The sequence below is a fragment of the Anopheles nili genome, chromosome 2 (assembly GCF_943737925.1).
Source record: "Anopheles nili chromosome 2, idAnoNiliSN_F5_01, whole genome shotgun sequence".
NCBI classification, from domain to species: domain Eukaryota; kingdom Metazoa; phylum Arthropoda; class Insecta; order Diptera; family Culicidae; genus Anopheles; species Anopheles nili.
Genome location: NC_071291.1, coordinates 47,503,123 through 47,520,951, shown reverse-complemented (window position 1 = coordinate 47,520,951; position 17,829 = coordinate 47,503,123). Strand labels below are relative to the sequence as shown.

Here is a 17,829-nt window from a genome sequence, read left to right as displayed (position 1 = left end):
TATATATATATATATATACATATATATATATATATATATATATATATATATATATATATATATATATATATATATATATATATATATATATATATATATATATATATATATATATATATATATATATATATATATATGTATTTATTTATATATATATATATATATATATATATATATATATATATATATATATATATATATATATATATATATATATATATATATATATATACATATATATATATATTTTTGTGTGTATATATATATATATATATATATATATATATATATATATATATATATATATATATATATATACATATATATATATATATGTATATATATATGTATTTATTTATATATATATATATATATATATATATATATATATATATATATATATATATATATATATATATATATATATATATATATACATATATATATATGTATATATATATATATATATATATATATATATATATATATATATATATATATATATTTATATATATACTTCAACACCTCGTATCATTTTGATTGATAAATCGATAGCTAACCACTTCAAAGAATGTGTGTTAGGCGCGCGCCCTTCACAGTGCATCTGATTTGTGTTGCCATTGTCAATAATGGGAATCATTGGAAAGACAAAGATCTAATGCTAACGGCTACTGATTTTTTTTTGCGTATGCGAAAGAATAGTTTGTGAAGTGTACCGTGTGAATGATGAAGAGAAAATCACATTTGCCAAACGCTAATCTACACCAAATTTGATTCATTCACAGTGGGGTGCATTATGTGGGAATGTATTTATACGGAGCATTTCATTATTTTACTGCCATAGGGCTAATTTACTCTTATTGGTTACGCGTCACATTTCGACAGCTTATTTTTTATCTAACTTTTTATATAAACATAAAACGGGTTAATTCAAAAGGAGTGAACACATGCTTATTGTTTTACTGTATGTTGCTAAATGCGACATATACTTTTCCAACGCCTATTTATCTCTTGTTAGTGAATTTCTGTTTAGAAATAGAAAGAATGGAGAAACCAATTTAGTTCTAAGCTCAACATACACGAGTATATTAATTTTGACATAAACTAATAAATGTAAATAAATAATAACAAACTAAAGTTTTATTCTCCATCACCTTCTCAACCTATAATAAAAACTGGTACATTTCGTATTAAGATTTATAGTTTAACTACTTTAGTTTAAGTGTTTCTTTTTTTTCTTCGATTGTCAGTTTTTTTATTATTACAATAAATAAGCTTCAAACATAACCCATCAGAATATTTATATTCATATGTGTTGTTACTGATATTCCAATGTCTTTAGTTTAATTTTCCCCATGATGGTAATGTTTAAAATTCAATCCCAGGATTTCTACTAATACCTTATATGAGATCTGTTAAATAACTAATCTGCAGTGAAAAAAGCATGTTGATAATTAAAACCCGTTCGACATCCAATCTCGAGTGTCAATTCATGTTTCTGTGATGCTCGATGGCCGATTAAACTCTTATCTTTAGCTGCTCATCCAACCACATGAGTTTTGAAGCTATGAAGTATAAGCACTCGATGATCTCGTCTAATTATTTTTCACAGCAAAAAGTAACAGCTCCTTTTTCATCGTCGCGATTGCCTCCATCCCCCGCGGTGTGATTATATCAATCAAGACAGGTCAAACTAGATCTTGTGTAATGCGATCTAGTTCCACACAATCACTCGTTTTACCATACTTTCTCATACTTTCTCACTTGCTCGTGTTAGTTCCTATTCCGTAATTTCATTTCCTAACCGCTTGTACTCAGCAGCAAGCTTATCCGGAAACAATTTTTACATCGCATCATTACCCTTCCCTAGCATCCTACCAAACCTAACTATTCGAATGCATCACGTTTTGCACGAAGCATGGTATCCCATTTGCACTCCGCACACGCTTTCATTATAGTGCTACTGATTCATTGCGCGCCTTCCGACGAGCTCTTACCAATACTCTGCTGGTGATCATGATCAGTTATTATCGTTAAACCCAGACTAGTATCAATAGTAGACATTACATTATTTTCGTTTTGTCACACATGGCGTTTCTTTTAGCTTTTTTTACCGAAGGTTTTGCAAATTCAATGCAATCGAATAAGATTTGGTTTTTTCTAACAGTTTTATAGCCACGACAATATGATGATTGTTTCGTGAAACACAAAGTTTCACAAGATGCAAATGCCTTTTTTGTTCCGGTATTTGTTTTTGTTTAATCAACATGTAGCCATGCTGTTCATTTTGTTTAAACTAACTATAAACATCAAACACATTCACAACTGTAATGAAGTTTGTACATAATCATCACTTAAAGTCACCGACAAGCATAATCTTCTTAGACTCATCCTAGACGATATGAGAATGAAAGATAAATAAGTAGGTATTATAAAATCAGGTTAAGCTTCTTTTGAAGGGATAGAGCACGCACAGTATTAGGCCAAACAAGATTTATGGTACACTACTGTAGACGGAAGCAAACACATTTGGAAGCTGTACCTCAAAAACAGGTCAGAGAGCAAATATTATAGAATATACTTCCTGTGAATACAGAATCCAGGCTTCTGGAGAATTATAATTGCTCAGATTTGATATTAATATGTAAAGTAAGAATTGTACTTCAAACAAAACCTTATTATTCACTAATTACACATTCATATGCCAATTACGCGTACAGCTGCTCAACGACCAGCTGCTCCGGTAAAAATCATTGCATTTCACACATTTAATCGGTTCTATATATATGTACTTACCTGTATGCGGATCGACAATCATTGGTAGCCACTTCGAATCGCAATCGAAAGTCCGTCTAAATCTTAGTCCCTGCCAACTGCAAACGTCTGAACGGCCGTAGAAAGGCAAACGAGCCGTTTGCATGCAACTTCCTCACTCTCGCCATGAACTGTCGGTATGCTCGGAAGTTCGCGAAGAGTGTAGAGACAGACATAGCTAAAGCAAACGAGTAAAAGGGCATGAGCGAAAGGCACGATCCGCTCGCAACCGCTCTATGGACAGGGTCTAAGCTGTCGTACGCCACCGCATCCGTTGCTGGGGGGACCTGCAGCTACAGATAGAGCCGTAGACGTCCCGCCAGTCGCTGCGTCAGTCAGTTCGCGCCCGTCAACAACAAAACAAACAGAAAACACATGCTCTGATCAGTTTGGAGGCTGTATATAGTCGCGAAGCAGTTCCCGTTTACCTGTCGACAGATTGATGCTGATCGGTTTACTAACGCCATCGGATCTGCCTATTTACGATCGTTGAGGAACGCGCGTGGCTTGTCGGTTGAACTAAATTCTTTCTTGTAACTAAAGATTGGAGCTACCCAGTGTCAGTACTAAGTAGTGCTTGTGCGGTTGAATTTTAGTTTGGTTTAATCGACGAATGTGAAGTGAACCTCTAACGGATTCGAATAAAATTTGGCATCAATTCGAAATTTTACTTATATATGTGTTAAAGATCATAAAAACTGGCTCTAAGTAAATCGTGTGTAAGTGTTGTTTTGCATCAGACGAATGTTAACCTTTCACTAGGCGAATAACGAAATAGTAGCCTTTAATCCAGATCGCGGAAACCGATTGAACTATCCCTTTCATTTCTGATTGAACAGTTAGCCTTCTATCTTCGAAATCAGTTTCACTCTTAGTTTAGTTTCACCGCTGTCGTTCGCCAGCTTCTGAATGAGAGTTAAATACAACACAAGGAAATAGCTAGCACCCTAAAAGACCGTGTTAATGCAAACCGTAATATTTGTACTGTCGTGTATAGCAGGAAATACGTGATTTATTTCACCTTTTTGTTACAGTTTTACTGTCTAGTTAAACAGAAACGAAGATGTCGAAACAGAGGTGAGATGTCGAAATGTGAACATCGAGAGATATGTTCTTATTCCATCAAGTACAGTTAATGCGTTTGAATATTGTGAAACATATATCAGAGCAATAATCAATCCCAAATATTATATCCAGCCACTTTTGTTACACAACCTTAGTTGATCGTAGAATATTCCAAAATATACACGATGGAGCGGCATATACGTTTGCTTGCTGAACGCTTTTCGCATAATAAAGCTCACGTTTTATAAACCAGAGTAGCTCCCTCGCATAGTATGGCGAATAGTGTAGATGAATAGTACGGCAACCCACTCGGGTGTAGCCTGGTCATTAATACGTATTGGCTAATTACATATGCTTATTGCTAGCCGGATCAACCTGGAACAATAACCTATTGAATAATAGTCGAACCCCATCATCAGTATGACTATTACTATTATCGTTAGCCCTGTGGCTCTCGTGATCGTGACGATCGGTAGCCACAGTAAGTCTTTGAGCTAATGATCATCGGCTGTGTGTGCTAAGATTGCAATACTCTAAAATGTTCATTTCACTTTCAATTTTTATTAAACTTCTCGTCTGTAGACTTCATGTCTGTCCGCACTACTCTCACACATTTGACTTCTTTGCGGCCATTAGATCTTCACATTGAGCCGGACTGAATGAATCAACAATTTGAGCAAACAATAGTCATCATCAGCACAATCTTATGCGAACGGTAGCGAAAGAGATTGTTGATACGTACATTTCGATCAAGTCGTAGGTAGTTTAATATCTTAATAGTAATTATTTGTTTTTGCAATGTGATGCAAGACGTTTTTACAATAACTAATGGCAGTGGCATTGCTTAGGACAGGATGCTTTAAATTTCACGCTAGTACACGAGAACTGATAATTAATCTAAATAGTTTTCATTTGTGTTCCTTTGAAAATGTGCTATGTTGTATTTGGAATGCATTACGCAATATATTTACTTTATTGGAATACTTTACAGAACAAGACAAACGTCTGTATATTTTTAATATAAATTTGTTTTATTTATCATCATTGCACAACGATTCGATGTGGGATCAGGTTTTACTTGTTCGGGCGATAATTTGTGTACATTGCGGACATGTGTTATTTGTGCTCAAGTATTCGAATGCAACGTGAATGAAAAGAAAACAATTCGTCGTATTGATGAATCAAATCCTAAGCTGCTGCTAAATCAGAAAGATGTGAAGAGATTTGTTAATCAATCCATAAAAAAGTGTGAATCAAGCTTAAACCATAGTTTTATTGTTTTTTTTAACCGCCGTAAAATGGTACAGAGATGCTTTTTTTTCTCTCTGCGTTATGGTTGCTGAGTTTGAGGGAATTCGTTAAAATAATGATACTAGCTTTATAAAAAAGTATCACTGCAGTGTTTTTATTTTTCAAAAATTTTTCACAGCCAAACTTTACTTTAGGTTGAAAAACCTGAGCGAGAAAGCAATGCAAATCATACCAAGCAAGTTAACGATTATTATGTTGTTTGAGATGACGTGTTAATTTATTCAACCGGAAATTGTTTAGTTGATATGATGCCAAAGAAGAATGCATGCAGCCATACTGCTGATCGGGACAGTGATGGAGCTGAATTCCACGATCATGACCAACATTCCGTTACTGAGTGGAAACAAAATTTGAAGAAAAAGAAAACATTGACTAAAATTATTGTGCTTTGAGTTGGTCGATCGTGACCACATGTATGAACAGATTATCATGAAAGTTAACCGATAAATGAACTAAAGGCATTCGCGCAATGTAGAGAAGTAAAAAAGAAAAAAACGAAAGAACCGTGTCTAACGGAAGCCACTGGAAGAAGCCCTAATGATTCGGCACGGTTTCGCGCTTATTTAAGCTAACCTTGGACGAATAGAAGGGTTTCTGATACGTCAGGTGTAATGGCTTGCATTGAAATGAACATCGCAGTACTTTCGCTTTCACTATCAGATCGATTCCGTTCATGTACGTTCAAGGTATGTGGGAAACTAGCTTTTTCCGTGATCATGTTCCAAAGACGAAATTCGATTGAGATGATTCTGCACCGCGAACGGACGCACAATTTTCATTTTCGTCGTGTGTGATCGGTATGACTTTCAACTTGACAAAATGTCAAAGTTTATTTATTGTGACTTTACTGAGGCAATGTTACAGCACACGCTCTCTTACATACATAAATCTGTATATATATATATATATATATATATATATATATATATATATATATATATATATATATATATATATATATATATATATATATATATATATATATATATATATCTTTTCTGAATAATATGTTTTTCAAATGATTACAAAAACCGTGAGAAATACTCTATTTTGATGCTTTGTTTAGAACTTCTCTAGCATAAAACATACGGTAAAGCTATGCTTGCAAAAGAACCTATTTCTGAGTGTGACATCACGTTTCACGTTGAACTCAATTCACCAAATGCAATAGCTTTTGCTAGTATACATTGCTATTTACAATAGTGAATTCATTTTCCGTCGAAATAGCAATATCTAGCACGTGATTATGAAATAATTCCGACCGTAATTCATTAGAACAATTATTCGAGATGCGCTCGCACTGGACTTCAATAATGGCCACTTGAATATCATTTAACGGCATAAATAATGGAAATGTTGTTATCTGTGTCATCTAATCGGAGTAAATCATTCCTCAGAAGGACACCGCAGCAAGTGTCGAATCAGTTCGTTGTACAATTTTCATATCGCTGCTCCTGCATCAGTACAGGGCCAATTGAAGGATTCGTATTCTCCAGCGTTGTGTTGCAAACAGAGTTTATATTGTAAAACACCGTAGCAATGATGAAACCGAGCCGCTGCAGCATGGAAAAGGAAACGACCCTCTTTTTTCACTCTTTTCCCTTTTCAATTACAGAATCGTGCCTCGTTTATTCGTAACTTACCTTTATCGCTACCAGTCCTTACATCCCGCAGTCGAGCCAAAATGTTAATGACGCTTATAAGGCAGTCTCAAATCTAAGTGAATCTAAGTGAAGTTCACCACAGCTCGCAGCCCGCCATTTATATGAGTCTGACCGCGACATTCGGTGCCACAGCGGCAGGCAAAAACTCTAAGCATTGCCGGTACCCGTGTGCCTCGTATGTTGCAGCTTACGTTCCTATACCGCGGTTGGTCCATGTGATATGAAGATCACGGAAGCACCCAGGGCCGCAAGCGACTTCGACTCTCCAACCAACGGTGTCGTCACGCGAATTTCATTGTGCTGACTTTTCCAGACCGTGTCCACCTGAAGGGAACAACAATTGCAATCCAGCTACTCGCGGTAGCACGCTGCAACGCTATCGGAAAATCGCTTTTAAGTTATGTAAATTTCATGCAAAACAGTGAACATCAGTGACCCTATCCCATGGCGTGCTTTGGGGGAGCCATCCGGAAATCGAGTTAAGCGAAATTCGCGACACTAAATATGAGGTGAAATGAAAACAATAACAATTTAAGACACGAACACGCGAACGCGAAAAGCAGAAGTGTCATGCGAGCCGGCAAATCCGGATTTCTCATGCAAAGCAGTTGGCTGGTGCCGGTGTGAGTGCTAGGAAGCGAACAACAACGTGAACGAAAAATCATCGCCATAGCCCCGTTGACACGTGTTGTCATGTATCGCGGCGAGGTACAATTCAGCGAGAGTGAGCCCAAAAAGTAAAATAATCAAACAGACGATGAGCCCTAACCGAAGAGAAAGTAAATCACGTAACATGCATGCTTGCACCGTGGTCGTAAGGGCTCATGAATTGAATTTTAGTTTATAACTCCCCAGTGGCATCGTGACCGTTCTTTGACCGTTCGCTGTACGTGAAGTGCCAGTGCCGGCAACCGACACTAACGGAACACAACGGTTTAAACCGTTTTACGCTCGGACAATCTGACTAGCCAATCACCCATCATAACGAAAAACGAGCTCCGGAATAATCGTTATCAGGCATCGCGACCACTGGGAAAATTATGTTCCGTGTGCCGAAGCTCGTAACCAATAACCAAATTACAGATCTGCACTCCGGTTCTACACAGAATCGAATGAGAAATTACCCTCGAGGGAGGTGGTAGAGAGCATCCGAGTAGAACGATTTCGAGCAGTCACCACCAAACGACTCAGAACGCAGAGCTTGCCGAGAAAGCAAAGGTGGCACTCGAGGAACGAATCAAAACACCTGGAGGAGAGAATCATGCAAAATGCACAAACAATGTGTATGGCTATTCTGCTGCTAATCGTTGGTTTCGTCGGTGCCGAAAACTTGCTCTTTTCAGGTGAGATCTTGATTATCCTTTTTTGTTTGCTTGCCCTGCTTTCGCTGTCCTTGCTAATGCAGCCGGGTGAATACAGCACTTCCGTGCAACCATTCTTCTACCGCGACACAGATGCGTTACGCTAGTCGGTCTTGGGGGCTGTTATGCACCACAGCGAAACCGCTGTTTGCCGTGTGAATTATGAAATAATTTGGGGATAATTTACATAGCGAACGGTTATCTAAAGTGGAACCATGGTTTCCGCTGAGAGCGTGTTTGCTGTCGTGGAAGCAGGATATGGTTTAATTCAAGCACGTTTCGCACGTTGCGCGCTTCGCGAAATTCGTTTATCTTAATCCTTGTCAAACCCAAGCCGTTTGTGAGACGTTGATTCTTTTTGAGCGTTTTTTTTTGTTCTTCGTTCACTGTACAAACATATGCGCTTACGCGCCAGGGTAGCTCCTCGCCGCCTAAGCCGATATGCGATAAATCTGCATAAAAATGCCGATGCACGAATTTTTGAGCGAACGGGTTTAGTACGCGATGCTTAGCGGATTAGTGTCACTGCAGTCCTAATCAATGTGTGTAACCGTGAATCGATGCGCTTGAAAAGTTGTCTGCAGATGCAAATAAAGCCGGTTTCATGCCATTTTTTGTGTAACTTTGACAGAAAATCCGTTAGGGTTTACCATACTTCTAGCATAAATATGATTCCGCAACTCAGTGCGAGTGGTTAAAAAATTGCCCTTTTGCCGGAATGTCTTCCACCTACGGCTGGTAATGTTTCGCAGCAATACCGTCACACAATGTGACAGGAAAATAGTTTTCAGCAGTACCCAGGTGTCGTGATGCACGGGCTGTTTGAAATCGGGACGCAATTACTCACGCTGCTCCTGATGGATTGGAAAAGGGTTTCATTTTTTTTTGCATTTTTTTATATATTCACACATATACTTTACGTCGTGAGGTTGTAGCATGTGTAGTAGCCGAATGAACGGAAGTGAAAAATGACTCGTGTTTCGCTCTATCGTAAAAGATGCACCGGTTTCGTCCTGCTTTCGATGTCGATAGAGCTATTACTACGCCGGGCATAATGCTACCTCGGATGAATCAACCCGCACAGCTGCTAACGCAAGATATTCGCCAGTGCGGTAATAAACACTCACTTGCGTCGAAAGTTAATAATAGTTCCGTATTTGAACGGAAATTGTTGAGCAAAAGCAATAAGCACAGGTAAAATTAGCATCTTTTTCAAATGCGTTCAGATGAGCGGGGTTTCGCCCAAGTTCCCTCCCGGCAAGTCGCGGCTATGGTCAACGACTGGCTAGACGCATAATTAATTAAGTTATTATGCATTCGAAAGCCCTCGTCGAATGCCCCTTGCGGCCTTTTGCCGGAATATGAGTCAATAGTTTCACAGCGATCGGTCTCTGACGGTAGGCAAATTATGCTAAAAACCGATCACACTCATGGATTTCGCGGAGGATAACAACGTTTAAGCATCAACTACATGCATTGCGATCACATAAGTGTACATATATACAGGTTGTGGAATACATGCTGCTCGTATCGGAGAAACTTGCGGGTGCTATCGGAGACACTGGAGCGGCCGGTCTGCATATTAATTAAAATAAATTAACCGAACGCAGCTTCGTTCCGCCTCCGGTGGCTGAACCCGGTTTTTTCCCCAGGCCTTTTGTCATAGAGCGTGTTCGATCGAAAAGAATGGAGTGATCGTGAGCGCGGTCGAGGGAGAGCATGTAAAATAAAACTTATGGACAACCTTCCGGACACGATTGGCTCAGCCCAGCTCTCCCATCACCGACGGACGATTATGTAAACTGTGTTACTCCATAAAAGGGGCCTATACATGAAACTTTCACTGATTCATCCTCCTCTCATGGACCATTCTTTAAGTATAGTCGATGTTTCCGCTCGTCTTCGCAGGTACTCTCAAGAAATAGCGGAAGTGCCGTGCGGATTTTTGCGTCAGCCAGTAAAAAATGGTTCATCGACACAATGATTCCAAATTGGGGAATCTGCTCATCACATTTCCCGATTATAATATATACTTCGGACTGTTGGGATGTGATGTTATATGAGCTTCATTACGAAACATTTCCCAAAGGTGATATATTCGCGTTAGTTCATACTTAGTACGAGTTGCACTGTACGCATTGCCAACATTGGACATGAGAGTATTAGTTAAACAATTGAGACAAAGAAACAACTGCTAACCTGCAATTAACGAATATCCATTATTCGAATGATATCCATGTGAAAAGTATATTTACTGCCATCAACGGGGAATGCAAATGAGCCGCCTGAACGAACTCTTGATCCATTTCTACACGGCGGTTGTATAGTAATATAATCTTTCCCACCTATTGTATCGACAATGCGCTCCGAGCCATCGAAAGTGAAACCCGTTTCCACTGGGCCAGAAGATTGATCGCAGCCGATAACTAACCACTCGTCGATGTCAGTGAAGCTGTTATACTAAACGATACTGCATTGTTATAAACTGTTCACATTAGCTTCAAACCAAAGCCGATCTGCTGAATGTTCATGAAAAAAGTCACGTCACCAGATCACGATCGTAACTTACACTATTGATGAGTACATTCATTATGAATAAAGCAAGAGTTATCTAGAGTTAATCTGGGATGAATTGAATCGAGTTATGATATGAGGTAGTATTAGTCACAAAAAAAGCATAATTCACAAGATATGATAAACATAAAGTTGTGTAGATGTTTTGTTCAAATTTTATCTTGATAGGCTGACATCTTTGATAAAATGTGACACAGCTAGATAAATATCTAGCATCTGTTATATTCCAATTCAAAACGGCTAGCACAAACCAATCAATTTGTATAAATCTTCCTTGGTTCAGTGAGTATACTATTGCAGTTTCCGTGATAGATTAATGTGTTTGTCCACTAATCTTACTGGTCTTAAGCCCTACTAACTAGCTTACCTAACGCCTTACTAGTTCCCTACACTCCCAACACTCACAAATTTCAAAGACTTTAAATCAAAATCAAAGCTATTACTATTGTATAATATGGTAAAACTTGAGCCCCCATTTCGGATCGATACTCTCAAAGAGTATATGCTCAACGAGGTCACTAATAGCAAAAGTACGTCTGAAACTGTTATTTTCTCTTCGAAATGTGGTTTACATTTGCGTTCCCGCCATGCGTGACGAGCGACACGCCAGAGACAACCGAGTCGGAAGTGTTAATAAATCGATTAAACTGTGAATAAAACAGCAATTTACTTTGAATAGCCTCTGCCAAAAAACAGCAAAAGTCCGCTGTCTAACCGTGCGCTGAAGCCGTGGGTTCCTCCGAAATAGTTAGACGACGAGGTACGAAAACCGAAACAAACCAAAGAAGCTTCATAACGTATACCACTGCTCGTAGAAGGGAGCTGGTTCATTTTCTTTTGTTTTGGTTTTATGGACTTATTTTTCTACCTTGTTTACAAGGGTTGATGAAAAGAAAGCGTCGACGTGATCGTCTTTTCTATACAGTGTTCAGAAATGAAAGTAGTTAAAAATGTTCATGTTCGGCGTTCTGTTAAATACAATATGCTATTTTAAGATCTTTTTGAGAAATCTTCAGATTCATTAGAAAAAAATTCAAAATAACTAAATTGATTGATCTTGATTGGCATGAAAGAAAATGTAATTTCTGGAATATTATTTGTGAATTGTTGGGGTGAACGCGATTCGCTCTTAACAAAACAAGATATTCATCTTTATACGTATCATTTCGCTGTCCAATATTCCATCAGCATAAATAAAATGTGTTCAACTTGAGAAGTAGCGATTAAGATTAAGCAAAAAACTATTTCTGAAGTTTTTTCATCCTATCGTTACACAATATTATCACTAAAACAAACAAAACAAAGACTTGTTCCTTCCGTTAATTCTTCGTGAGTAACATTCCGAGGCATAATTTTATTCAAAACGGGAAATTCCTTGGTCCGGCTCCATCCGGTTCCACTATGGTCCGCTAGATGCAAGAAGTGAGGTGTTGTAACCATCTATCATATTCGAATTTGGATTTTAAATCCGGTTCAACTGTCGAAACGAAAAAAAAAAACAAATTTCAAATGAATTGCTTTTACTAACCATGATCTTCCTGCTAGTGCCAATTGCGAATCGGCGTCAATGTGCTTTCTTGAGCGCTATTTTGCATGATCGCTCCTAAGCTATTATTAGCATTGGCTGGAGTTCGATTGCATCATAATATATGAGAGGTGCAGTAACTACTTCATCACCGCAGAAGTAAAATTGCTCGAACTCATTCGCTGTCCGGCCAGAAGAGGGGCTGGATTCGAATATAAACTGCTACGTAACGATAAGTAATAAAACATTTCCAAATGAACGTCAAGTACAAACGGGTTGAAACAGCTTCGAGCTACGAACAAACGCTGGGTGAGAAAGATGTAAAGAAGAAATTGCAACATATACGCGCGTACATGCAAACGTAGCAAAGCACCCGCAAGATAGAGCAAGATGGTCCATGCACAAAGGGACAAGAGAAACGAATCTATGCTGTAGACTCACCTTTACTTTTCCTTTCATCAGTCCAACGGTACAGGAACCACACATCAACCTCGATTACAACACACGGGTTTTCCTTTTTTGTTTCCGTCTGGCTTTTGCTCCCTCTTTCTGTTTTCCCAGATTGGCTAGGTCAGGTGAGCAGCACTAGGAGTAGATGATGCTAACGAGCGCCTGCAATAACGTCGTTTTAGAGCTGGTCTTGCGAGCTTACCACAGTTGCCGAAACGAGAGCCTTGATTGCACTCTGCGCAGAAAGTTAACTCTTCTAGTTACATTCAGCGACTATTGCAACGTTACCCCTCTTTTCCTTACGGTATGAATATCTTGTTAGTCTACTACCACAAGTTTTTAGCGAGTCAAACATGTTTTGCACACGTTTTTAGAGGATTGGTTCAAAAATCTTAGCGTTCCCGAGAGCTGCTTGCCGTTCCACAAGCAAATATCTTCGCCATTGATTTGCATGATGTAACGTAGCACCTGCAGCATCTCTCGCTTATCTCACCGCACGAGGATGCTAGAAACCCCTTCTGATCTGTTAATCATGCAATGGTATATCGTGGCTATACTTGAATAGTTGCTTTCACTGCCAACTACATTGCCTTTTCTACAACTCTACTCTCAGAGTGATTTATCCGTGAAGGCAATCCGTCGGCACAAAACTCACTGGGGGAACATTTTATAAGTATTAAACGCTTGTTAAATAGAAATCGTCTTCATAAACTGCATTCATTCTCGTCAATTGTCTTCCTAAAAGGAGAGAGCTGAATGGATCGTGCTTCAGCTTCCTCTGTTTTTCTGGGCGTTGTTTGCAAATATGGTAATACTATTACGATGACGGATAACATAATTACTAGACGAGTAGGGTTGCTTCGACGAATACCGGATATACTTCCTTTTGCAAAAGAAGGCAAACGCTACTGATGGGTAGTGTTTCGAGGCTAAACGATAGACAGCACAAGTACGGCTCAGATCGATTAAATTAAACTTCCTGTACCACAGCTATGTAACAGTAGAAATGTTAGAAAGATGTAGGAATTTGTTGCTGTGAATATAAATTTTCATAGTAATCATAATATGATTTTATTTGAAAATATCATAGTATGAGCAACAAACGTTTAGTTTGGTTAAGGAGATCATTCACAACAATAACGTGAGGTGTAAAGCTGAACAAACCCTTGGATAACAACTTTTATTTGGTATAAAATTTCTGAAATGTTTCTTAGTATGCTTAATATAACTTAAAATATTTTAGCTATTTTTAATTATTCAATTCATGTTAGGTTTGCAATAGTCTTTTGTAGGAATGCAATTTTAAGATACGGGTCAACAAATCAATTATGATTATTATTCATGGACATGATTGATTCATAAACTGATATTCACCTTAGTTATGATATCAGATGCACAATACAACGGACAACAGGATACTATCGATGGATTATTAGCTTCAAAAGAGTTTTCAGATAGCAATTTAATGGAGTTAATTAAGTTTCATTAAGTAAGGAGAATCGTAATACATTATAATATTATATTTTATTTGTCTTATGCAATTTCTTTGCCTTGTTTCGTTCTAAACTGGCACTCAATGTGATGATGGTGATATGATGATGTGTGGCATTCTTTGTAATTTTCTAAATAACTAGCGTTAATTATGAAATTTTTTCGTATGTTTTACACTTTCATTTCATCATAATTCATCGCATTTTTTATCGCGGCTTTTGTATAGATTGCGGAGTTAGAACATCCCGTCGACAACCACGCAGCCATCTGACCAAAGTTCCTAACACCACGAATTCCAACAGCTCCAGCCATATGCCATTTGTTCGAAACCCAAAAATAATGCACGGTACACCAACGATCGAAGGTCAGTATCCATGGCAGGTGTCGTTGGAATTGCTGCATCCATCGTATGGCTTCATTGGCCACTGGTGTGGAGGTGTCTTGATTGATCGAAATTGGGTTTTGTCTGCTGCTCATTGTATTCACAAGTAAGTACTTCGATTGATGTTATCAACCTTGCCAAATTATTTTTATAGTTTTAACCGAAGTAACAGATGCCCTTCATAGTTTATACTCACACACTACTCGGATCAATACCCATGTAATACAAATTTGCTATAGAAAACATCTGTGTAGCATCTGTGCTTGAAAATTTCTGTCCCTTGATGTTATACAAAAAATAAGAAACAATTGCCTATTATCAATATACTGATCCAAAGCATACAATGGTTTCTATCAAATATTTAACTCCCCAGTGATTTGTTTAACTTGCCACTTCCCGCTCTCTGGACTGTAGTTCTTGGAGAGTACGATCGTCGCTCTGAATCTGGCTTTGAGCAACGCATACCAGTTGATAAAATAATTTTGCATGAAAAATATCACAATTTTAAACATGACCTGGGTAAGTGTCTCTAAAATGCCTACATCAATATTGTCGATTACTTGAATAACATGTGTTCACTTCTATTGCTGTATGTTATAATAGTACTGCTGAAGTTGGCAAAACCCGCCAATACGTCTCCCAACTCCAGAGTAAGGAAGATTTGTCTTCCATTTGCGGATTTTAAAGTAAACAGCGTACCGTTCGATCCAAGGCCTGACCAACAGTCAAAGTTGAAGCAGAGCAATAAACCGGCTTATTTCTTTGATCGCGACTCAGATGAGCCAGCCCAACAAACAAGCGAATCTTCGGAGCTTCCGGATGCATTTCCAGACTCAATCCCATTTCGAGATGAAAACTTTTTGCGAAATTTTAAAAAATCTTTCGAATCGAATGCCTCAAGTGACCAGCGAAAGCGATCACGATCAGCACGATACATGGTGAGCCATTTGGTTGCAGAAAACCTTCGATCCAACCGCACCCATGGATCCACCGATAGTGAACAAAGGGATGTAAACGATACGGACAGAGACCATATCTCCCAATTGAGCCGAACTATCCGATCATCAAGACGACTGTTTACGCTGGACATGTTTGGGCCAGACAGAACCCATCATCGACAAGGCAGCAATGAAAAGCGATGGATGTACCTCCCATTCACGGGAAACACTGTCTTGGCCAGCAATTTGCCATCCCATCATCAACATCACCGTGCAAATTTAAACAGCAAGTTCGGCAACAATAGACGACGAAACGATAAATTTTCCCATGCTCCAGTTTACTATCGGAAAGAGCCTAACTACCGAACCGAGGACGTCAATGATCCCATACCCATCGAGGGTGATGTACCGAGTGGAATTTTCGATCCTGAAGCCGACAGAGACCTTGCCCCAACGACAGGTGCAATGCCTGATACATCACAGTATGTTGATTGCCTGGCAACAGGCTGGGGAAAATCGACAATCGATGACGAGCTGACCGATGTCTTGCTGCAAACGCGCGCACCGATTCAGAGTAGTAAGAAGTAATTACCCAGATCGAATGAGTTTTGCTGCTATGGCAATGTTTCTAAAAAATTGTCTACCATTTCATACCTTCCATAGATGCGAGGAAGCGTACGGGGATTTCATCAAGCTTCATCGAGGTCATCTGTGTGCCGGAAACTTGGACGGAGCTGGTGGCACGTGTGTGGTACGTATAGTTTGGGGCTCAGAATTAGACAATTCAAATTTAGCTATATGTAATGCATTGTAATAAATGCAAATTGAAGCAAAACTCAACGAAGTAACTAGTTCGAGATCAAATGTTACTATTTAAAACATGACCACAATATCAGAAATGTTAAGTAACGGCTTTTCCTATTTGTAAATTTTGTGTAGGGGGACTCTGGTGGTCCTTTGCAGTGCCGTATGAATAAGCGTGGACCCTGGATATTGGTCGGAATCACATCGTTTGGATCTGGTTGTGCTTTCAAAAACTATCCGGATGTATACACAAAAATCTCCTTCTACCGACAATGGATAGTGGAAACAATTCAAAGCAACTGAACGCGTTCGCTCAGAGAAGCTGCTATGATGGTGTTAATTAGAGCAATAATTAATGAAAGATTCCATATGGATATGGAAATACAGCAATGTAATCAATGATTGTGATATTAATTTAGTCACGGTTGACGTGAAGTACAGTGTACATTTTGTTTAAAAAAATAAATTAATTAAAAATTGATATTGAGCATGATAAAAATTTATTGTTACCAATCTCTAAAGAAATAACATGTAGGCTATGGAATTAGCTGAATACTTGAGAAGTAAACATTTTATAAATCGTAATTTTAATGCGTTCACTCCAGTTTCGTTTGAAAAAGATTAAAGATAGCAATTACCGTGCGTGTTTGTAAATTTGTATAACTAAAAAATAAAATAACAATATCAATTACAAGTTGAAGGTTAGTTAAACATTCGTCAGTTCATTGAAAATATAAAAAAGTCAATAAATTTTGTAGCTATATTCTATCGAAAACCAACAACCAATCTGGTTAAAGGCAATTCAAATTGAAATTCTTATTTTGCTCATCAAGTGTCATTATATGTTTAAATTCGTCTACCACCCTTGTATGTAAAAAAATATTTTGGGTAGAATATAAACACCTTTCAGTAAGTGCTTGAAACAATCCGCGGAAATACTGAAATTTACATATTAAAAAGCATGAATCTGGAATAATGTAGTGTAAATGTAGTATCAGAATGTTTTATTTGAGAAGGCATTAGCAGGAACCGAAAAAAATTCTATAATGCAATAAAATTAAACATTCAACTTGATATAATGATCATTTGATGACGAAAGAAAAAAACAGATCACGGAACTTCTCAAATGTTTATTCTGTTCAATTCTTGACTCATAAATTGTAATTGTTAGTCTAATTTGAAATCCTATGCACAGCAAAAGTTTGAACAGAAGTGTGGTATTCAGCAGTACTTATGGCGCATGTGAGTTTCTTTTATAATGCTATATAAAATCTTGGAATTAACTTTTGAACATCGAAAGTACTTGCATATATTTTTCCTTTGACAAGAAAGTAGCCGTAATATCCGTTCATATTCAAAAATAATCATTCGAAATCAGAAAATTCTTAATTCTGCCGGAAATACCTGAACATTTTATAGATTGTGTTGGAATTTTGAAGTAAACAATTGC

At 37.9% G+C, this 17,829-nt stretch overlaps 1 protein-coding gene across 1 annotated transcript; it reads left to right on the top strand.

Annotated features, from left to right (window-relative positions):
• The first annotated feature begins 8,115 nt into the window (after window positions 1–8,115).
• Window positions 8,116–16,763, top strand: LOC128730929 (uncharacterized). The gene is made up of 6 exons (XM_053824021.1): window positions 8,116–8,197; window positions 14,482–14,743; window positions 15,011–15,156; window positions 15,241–16,159; window positions 16,239–16,326; window positions 16,515–16,763. Exons 1-6 carry the CDS (start codon window positions 8,116–8,118, stop codon window positions 16,680–16,682), a joined length of 1,665 nt encoding a protein of 554 aa, XP_053679996.1. The 3' UTR covers window positions 16,683–16,763.
• Window positions 16,764–17,829: the final 1,066 nt, after the last annotated feature.